Source organism: Polyodon spathula, chromosome 15 (assembly GCF_017654505.1).
Source record: "Polyodon spathula isolate WHYD16114869_AA chromosome 15, ASM1765450v1, whole genome shotgun sequence".
Classification (NCBI taxonomy): Eukaryota; Metazoa; Chordata; class Actinopteri; order Acipenseriformes; family Polyodontidae; genus Polyodon; species Polyodon spathula.
In genome coordinates this window covers 21541865-21550600 of record NC_054548.1, presented here as the reverse complement: position 1 = coordinate 21550600, position 8736 = coordinate 21541865, and the positions used below count along the sequence as shown (strand labels likewise).

The window sequence follows — 8736 nt, the reverse complement described above, 5'->3', positions numbered from 1 at the left end:
GATTCAAGATGGGGTTTCTTCAGTAATGGCTTCCTTCTTGCCACCCTACCATACAGGCCAGATTTGTGGAGTGATTGGGATATTGTTGTCACATGCACAATTTGACCAGTCTCTGCCATAAAAGTCTGTAGCTCTTGCAAAGTTTCCATTGGTCTCTTGGTAGCCTCACTGATCAGTCTCCTTCTTGCTTGGTCATCCAGTTTGGAGGGACAGCCTGATCTAGACAGGGTCTTGGTGGTGCCATACACCTTCCACTTCTTAATAATCGTCTTGACCGTGCTCCAAAGGATATTCAAGGCCTTTGATATATTTTTTTATACCCATCCCCTGATCTGTGCCTTTCAACAACTTTGTCCCGGAGTTCTTTTGAAAGTGCCTTGGTGTTCATGGTTGAGTCTTTGCTTTGAAATGCACTACTCAGATGAGGGAACCTACAGGAACTGCTGAATTTATCCTGAAATCATGTGAATCACAGGTGGAGGCCACATAACTTGGTGTGTGATTTTGAAGGCGATTGGTTACACCTGAGCTAATTTAGGATTGCTATTAAGGTGGGTGGACACTTATCCAATCAAGCTATTTCAGCTTTTATTTTTAATTCATTTTCTACAAATTTGTAAAATTTTCTTTTTCACTTGGAAGTTGTGGGGTAGGATGTGTAGATAAATGAAAAAAAGACTATTTTAATGCATTTTAATTCCAGGCTATAAGGCAACAAAAGGTAAAAATTTTGAAAGGGCGTGTAGACTTTCTATAGGCACTATATATATAGTGAAGAAAACCCAGCGTGGTTGTGATACAGTTCAAATAAAAAGACCATTATTAATAAGCCATTGCTACATTAAACTGCTACCACAGTATACAACACACAGTTAAAGTTAAAAAACTTTGTGTTGTAATTCTTTCAATCAGATTCTGCCACATACAATACAGTCAACTTGACCTACATTGAGGAACCTTGCATGCACCTCAAACAACAAAGTAATGTTATACAGTATTAGACAAATAGAAATGACATTTCAGCCCTGGTGTCTACATTCAATAAGAGGAAGTGGTTCAAGCCACTGATGTCTTTACTCTGTGCCAAAATTCAAAGACATTCAATTACCGGTATGTAACTTTAAAAAATATATGGATTTGTAGGTCAAAGAGTATTAATATTGGAATAAAAACTATTCCCAATACTTAACTGGGACTAATCCTATTTTTTTTTTTTTTTTCTCAGTGTAATCCGCTTTGGAATTATAATGCTGATTATACAAGGTAAGAAGGAGTAAGGAGTTAACAGATGCTGTATTAAACACAAATACAAGTTATTTCCTTTTTGTGTTTTGTATTTCTTGGTGCTGAACATATTTTTTCATTATTACTGTTGAAAAACTAGTGGCCATATCAATCAATTATTTCATCAACAATGTATGGTTTGGCTGAAGCACCTTTAATGGCCCAAGGTGGTTTAATGTGGTTTGCTTTTTTATATGCTTTATAATTATCAAGATTCATTGTTTTGAAGTGCAAGTTTTGCCAGCCCTCCAAAGGCTAATGGGACATATGAATCTTGAAAGTGGCTCAAATGGTTACTTAAATTTAATTCAGCCGAACTTATCCTTGTCGCTGTGGTCCGTGTTCTAGCAGGTAATGACCGCTGCATTAATAATGCTTCATAGTGCAAGGAATTGTAATTTTCTCTGGGGTCACGTATTCAATTATTGTAGATTTGTTGTTGTTTCTTACAGTTTGTCTTCAATACTTGCGTTGTTTTAAAAAAATGTATTACTGCTCATCAGCTAGAACTTGAAATCTGAAGTTCTGTTTTTAATTTTGGTGGCCACGTTGTTTTTATTGTCTACCGATAACAGAAATGATTTTGAGTAATGAATGTTTATTCTAAAAGCTGAATCCAATGATGTGTAGGTATTGGTCTATTCCTTCTATACAAAGCCCTTTATTGAAAATGTGCTGCACTGTTAGCTTCCTTCCTACAGCCCACACATTGAAATAAAAGCTTTTACAAGACAAGCACGGCTGGAACCTTTGGGTCATTTTTACATGCTGATGGTCCTACAATGCTGTTTGGAAACTTTCTCTGTATTACTCTGCAGTTCTTGGGGCTTCCAGGTAAGATTCAGAATATATATATATATATATATTCTAAATATTAATATAATATATGTTTCACACTAGTACCCCATGCATATACAGCAATGAAAATAAGTGGAAGTGAATCTCACACTATAAAATCGATACTTCGTACAGAACTGTGTAGGCGACAATCAGATGAAAGATTCTTCAATTTGCCAATTTCTTCTATTTAGTTTTTTCTTGTGAGTAAAATGAAGATAAAGCTTTGACATGATGGTACTTTAAATACCTTACCTATTTGTCCATACTAATTGTAAAATAAGAATTTGTTCAATTTTGTTTTATATCCAAATCCCTGTGGTGTGTCACAGCATGGAGGTCACAGAATATTTTTATAATAATATTAGGTATATATATCTCCCATATATATATATATAATATAGATATATATATATATAATATATATATAGTATATATTTTATATATTTATATATATATTATATATATATATAAAACTTTATAAAATGACAATAATTGTATTTTTACATTATACGTCGAAATAATTTATGTTTAAATACTCATGTTTTGTATTAGAAAAAAAGATGAACAACCGATCTACTTTAATAAAATTGAATCTATTTTGATATAAATAAAATAAATAATAATAATAATAATAATAATAATAATAATAATAATAATAATAATAATAATAATAATAATACATATTCAAATCAGATCCTTTACTACAGTACAAAATACTTTAAAACTCACAGCTGAATTTAACTTTAAGCATATGAATATCCAAACCCTTATCTGTCTAATTGATTGTGGATTCTTTAACAATTAACATTGTAGTTTAATTTGCAAGATTATCTTTTCTAGTGTTATCTGAAAACTAGCAAACTACTCTATTTTAAATTTTGAGGGCTTTTTTTAATGCTAAGTACATCCAGTAGTAGAGTTATTAGCAATGACTTTTGAACTTTAATTGTGTAATAATTCAAGTCTAATTGATGCTTAATATGTGCCTCAGCATCATAGCTGATCTTTTAAATCTTGTAAAGTTTATATTAACACGTTATATTATTTACACAATTTTGTTCATCTGAAAAATAGCCAACCTTTCATTAATTATATGATGTTTCTTTCTTTACAGTTTTTCTGAAGGCAGGCTCAGAAACAAACACAGGTCTCTCTGTCTTTACTAATCAAAGTGTTTTGCTGAGTTGCAATGAGGTTGGCAACACAGTAAATGCACAAGATGTGCAATGGAAACATTTCACATTCAACAGATCCAGGAAATTGGCCTTTTTGCCAAAAAAACAAGACTCTCTGGAGCCTTCAAAGAAAGTATTTAATGAAAAACGGACAACAATCTATAACAATGGCTCCCTTGAGATTCAGAGCATCCAGCTGAGTGATGCTGGAAATTATACATGTACAGTGACCGATCGTGATGGAAATGAGGACACACTCACTTTTGTTCTCAATGTACAAGATGAAGGTGAGTGGGTTTTCGATTGTTTCTTTTTTTACGTCTTGTAGGTGACTAAGACATGCATTTAACTGTGGCTCAATGTGGGTGCTTGTGGGCGATACGATCAAGCACTGATGGTATTATTTTTAACCTGATTGTTTGTTGTTGCAAACAATTGTTCCTTAAATAGATTTAATAATGTATTAAATTATATGAGGAATCTATTTATATCATATAGGGTTATATTCTGCAGGCTATTTACTCCAAACTGCCATTTGCAAAAACAAATCCAGAAATAAAAAAAATGCATACAATAAAATTACCAAGCTTGGGGCCTGTAAGTAGTCTGCAGTTGTTATTTGTTATTCATTGTAGAATTTGAACTAGTGTTAATGACTTTGAAAAACTGCTTTTATCTGCCTGGTTATATGTAAAGATTCTGACTTATGTTACCTAAGGCTTGTTATCATTACTTAAATATTCCCCCCAGCTCTGTCTCTTGTTGAAAGGCAAAACAGAACTGAATGTCATTTTAATATCACCATTAAAAAGTTCCTATTTTACTTCTATACTAGGTTTATTTATTTACATATTTATTTCTCTTTGTTCATGGTCTTTTCAAGTTTTTTAAAGCACTATAGAATAATCTATTTCTATAAATTAAACAGTGACATCCACCATTTTCACAAAATCATTAAATTGATCGTAATATGATTAGATTACAACAAATTTCCTAATTTGCTTTCTATGGAATTGATCGCTCCTAATACACTGTACCTTTCTTTAGTCACGTACGTGCATCAGAGACATAGCACTGACACACTTAGGAACCCACTACAGAGAGCAACAGAAACAAACAGCAAACGTATAACTGGTTTCACTGAGACAGAGCTGAAAGCCATTTAAAATGCACTCCTATTTATTTACACTTGTATTAGACTGAGAACAGACTGTTTTAAACTAAAGACAGAAATTGGTCCATTAAGCATCCAACTGCAAATTAAATGAGATTTGGGTGTCAGCCCTCAGAAAAAAATGGAATCATTTTACAGGTAGGTCTTTGACCCAAAAATAATTAGATGAGACACTGACACTCTAATGTTGAGTCTGGCCTGGAAAAATTTGTATGCAAGTCATTGAACAATGCTTGTCACTGATGGAGCCCCTTTTTTCTGTTTAATGCAGAAACAGGGAGCGGCACAACCAACCAAACACATGGAACCAGTGGTAAGCTCTTTATATGGTTATTTATTTATATTTATATATAAGTTATTTATATGGTAACACTTTATATTAAGTGTCTCTAATTACAGTATATTTACATAGTAGTTACATAATAAATACATGTGTACTTACACATATTTAAAATGTTATTATGCATAATTACAATGTACTTAATATGGCATGATATAACCCTAATCCTAACCCTATCATTAACTCTGAAGTTAACATTAACCCTTTTCTGCTACAATTGTGTATTTACATATATTGTGCAAAAAGATTGACACGTTAAGTACACTGTAACTATGCATAACAACAATCTAATTGTGTGTAAGTACACAAGTAACTACTATGTAAATACTACTATGTAAACACACAGTAATTAGAAGCACTTGATGTAGTGTTACCATGTATACTTAATTGATTGTGGAGGGTGTCTATATGTTTCAGTAAGTATGCAAGAGTAAAAAAAAAAAAAAAAAAAAAAAAAAAAAAAGAAACCACAATATTTACAAAAAGACTTGAACCAAATTTTTGTTTTCGCAATATTTATAAGATACCAAACAAACAGACCTCCTACACTATTGAAACCACATATTAAGCTATTGAAGAACATCTGAATGCACAGAGAAATGCGTGCTCACTGCACCTGTGTCCACAGAACTTGTATTAACCTATGTCATTGTCAAGCTTCTAATACAAAAATGAAATAAATACATTTCACAGATGGCACATTAGAAATAATTATTGTGAAAACAAAAATGTGATTCAAGTATTTTTTTTTTTCAAAAGGAAAGTTTGGGCAAATACATGAACCAATCCCACCTGCTCAATTCATATTCACTTCTGTGTTGACTGCAAACTCCCAACCTGAGAATATAATCAGTCATTGCTCATTTTCAATAAAGCTAACAGATTCCCCTTGTGTGCTCAAAATGCATTCATGACAGTAATTTTAACTATATTGACCTTCTGCTGTCTGGAACAAGTTTGCACTTTTTTTGGGGGGGGGGGGGGTTAAGCAGTGTTTTCAAGATCCACCAATAGTAGATCTTTAGAATAGTCCCAATGTTTTCTTGCATTGCTAATCTTCTAAAATAATATGCACAATAATATCTTGTAACAATTAAAAGTATGCAACCAAATTCAAGCAAAGTCAGAAATTATACTCACCGTGGGATAGAATGTCATCACAACTTAAAGGACATAGTTTATTGAGATCAGCTGCATTGTGTGTGGGTATTTAATGTGAATATTAAATTCTCATTCAATTCGAAGCTGACTTTGAGGGCCCAGTTCTATTGCATGGCATGGGCCCTAATGTACAATATTGAACTTTTCATTATTAATTTATATTCAAAGGAGAATTAAGTCATTTAAAACACTAAGGCATACATATTTCAATGTGATAGTAACAACTAAGGAAAAATGGTAAAGCCTGAAATCCCAATGTTTTAGCATGTATTAATGTGCTCAATGTGCATGTATACCAAACACATGCAGACAAACCCTAATTGTTTTACAATATGTTTTGTTCAGATGCTACAAGGACAGATACCTTTCAAAACTCAACCATTTTTCTGTGTTCTGCAGGAACAGAAAACAACAGCTCAATCTCCAGCCTCAGAAACAATAGTAAGATTTCTTTAAAATTGTTTAAACAGAAGGAGTGCTAGTACATTTAATTTGCATGATCAGATGAACAAATAACATAATCAGATCAAAGTGCCACACGATTACTCAAAACAGGACTGAAAGCACAGAGATTTGAATATTAGGTAGTGCAGACACTTAATGAAACTGAAAGACGTTTTTTTTGCCATTAGTTGAAAGACAAAACTTGTGATGTGTAGCAAAATATAGACTCCTAGCATGAATAGGGTAACAGTATATGTATTTTATACTCTGTAAGTACTAAACCGTGTTATGTGAAAGAGTAAGTAACGGTGTTCCAAAAAAAGATAGCGTTACACGTCCCCACGTGTTGTTAAAACTGTTTAAATAACATGCTTGTATTTTTTCTGCTTCAAAGCTCTTTTCTAAATGTTCGCACTAGTGCACTGAGAGTGTAATGATTATTGCCCACATTGTCAAACAGGTAACACAGCAATAACGATCCATGATGTTGTATGGAACAGCCAGAGCACGCTATGGTTTTGTTTTCTTAGTCGTCTGTCTGCAGTGATTAAGTGGATAAATCTCACACCCAGTGCACTACAGAAGACGTTTTGGAAAGAGTTTTGAAACATACATTAAAGTTGAAGTGTAAAAAGTTGTCAGGATGTTAACAATGAAAATAAAATTACAGGTAAGTTATTTAAACAGTTGTAGCAACACATGGTGACGTATAACGCTATGTTTTTTTATGAAATCACTCTTTAAAGGAGTTACAGCTAATTAGATCAAAAGCAATTCCCTCACCTTATTTTTGCAAACAATGTTCATTTTTGTACCATACTTGTTTTATTTATTTATGTTTTTTTTTTTTTTTGTTTTTTTTTTTTTTTTTTTTTTTTTTTTAAGGTACGTTTTGGAATGATTCACAAATTGCAATAATTACGGTAGCACCGGTTGTAGTGTTGATTATTTCAGCTGCAATTCTAATTAAAATGAAATACTGGAAGAACAATGGGGAACTCAGAGGTTTGTAAAAGATTCATTCTTAATAAGCGCTGATAGTACACTATGTTTATTTTACCATCTTCATTCCACGTGTTTCAATAACACACAGTAGAATTACATTTTAATTATAGGTAGCAGCACCATAATTACATCTTAACCCTATTTGTCCTCTTCTCAAAAGACACCAGCAGAGGGAGCCAAATATCACTGTATTCATTGTGCACATTTTTCAACTCCACGGCAGAATAACTGGTGTTATCAGTACTCTTTCTCAGTGTGCGTTTTAACATTTTACCAGAGACTGTTAAAGTTGAGTTTAAAAGTGACATTAAGTACCGTGTGTAATAATAATAATAATATAATAATAATAATAATAATAATAATAATAATAATAATAATATAATATAAACATTGCTACTAATTTTACTGTCACATGTTTAACCATTTAATCATGCCATGACCAATTGCTCTGTTACAGAGGAAAACATTTACACCAACATGAACACACGTCCTGGAAGAAGTCAGGCTAAGAACAATCCAGACTCCATTTATGAAAATATGGGCCGAATTGCTAGAAAAACTTCTTAATGAAGATTTTTGAAAACTTAAAAGGTTCAGTTTGGAGTTACAAATAACTGAGCAAAAATAAAACCCACAATATCTATTTGATGGGTATTGGAACTTGTAATGATGAACTCTTGAAAATCCATGTACTTTTTATTTACCACAAACCTTAAACAAGCCTGTCAACTTTGTGCAGAACAAGTGCATTCAAATGAAAAACATTGTGATTACTTTTCTATTAGAGACATTGTTGTTGTTTTTCTACATACTAAAGTAAAACCTGTTACAAATTAAACAAGTAAACAAAGTCTTGCTTAGTGTCTTCATTGGTGCAGTTACTGTACATTGCTGTAAAATACTGTCATACTGGACATAGTGTAATGTCAATTACAATGATATTACTTTGTTTTGAGGCAATACTATGACTGATTGAAGTTCCTCATTGTAAAACTTGTAAGCATAATATCAGCTAGTATGACGCGTGTATGGAACCTATCCAGCATCCACTTATGCACCCAGTCATAGTTGTGCAGTGTACTTTATTTCCTACCACAGGCTTTTTAATACTGTGGTGGTGAGACCTGTCATAGAATAAACTGCATCAATCTATCATGGAGAGAAATCATTGCTGAAATCTGGAAAATAAGGAACACAAACGGTAATGAGTGTTGGGTTGCTTTACGGTATAATCACACTGAAGCAAATAACACTTGAAATGGCAGGAAAATAGGAATTCAAAACTGAGTTGAAAGTAGACCGTTTCTTCACGT

At 32.6% G+C, this 8736-nt stretch overlaps 1 protein-coding gene across 1 annotated transcript; it reads left to right on the top strand.

Moving 5' to 3' along the window:
- The first annotated feature begins 2066 nt into the window (after window positions 1–2066).
- On the top strand, window positions 2067–8240 carry LOC121327541. The gene is made up of 6 exons (XM_041271614.1): window positions 2067–2118; window positions 3239–3586; window positions 4745–4786; window positions 6374–6415; window positions 7304–7423; window positions 7881–8240. Exons 1-6 carry the CDS (start codon window positions 2067–2069, stop codon window positions 7988–7990), a joined length of 714 nt encoding a protein of 237 aa, XP_041127548.1. The 3' UTR covers window positions 7991–8240.
- The last annotated feature ends 496 nt before the right edge of the window (window positions 8241–8736 follow it).

Bases quoted from the DNA above. Each gene is read 5' to 3' on its own strand.
- LOC121327541 (XM_041271614.1), top strand. From the start codon at position 2,067: ATGCTGTTTGGAAACTTTCTCTGTATTACTCTGCAGTTCTTGGGGCTT. The intron at 6,416-7,303 runs GTAAGATTTCTT...TTTTTTTTTAAG, and splicing joins CTCCAGCCTCAGAAACAATA to GTACGTTTTGGAATGATTCA. The intron at 7,424-7,880 runs GTTTGTAAAAGA...GCTCTGTTACAG, and splicing joins GAACAATGGGGAACTCAGAG to AGGAAAACATTTACACCAAC.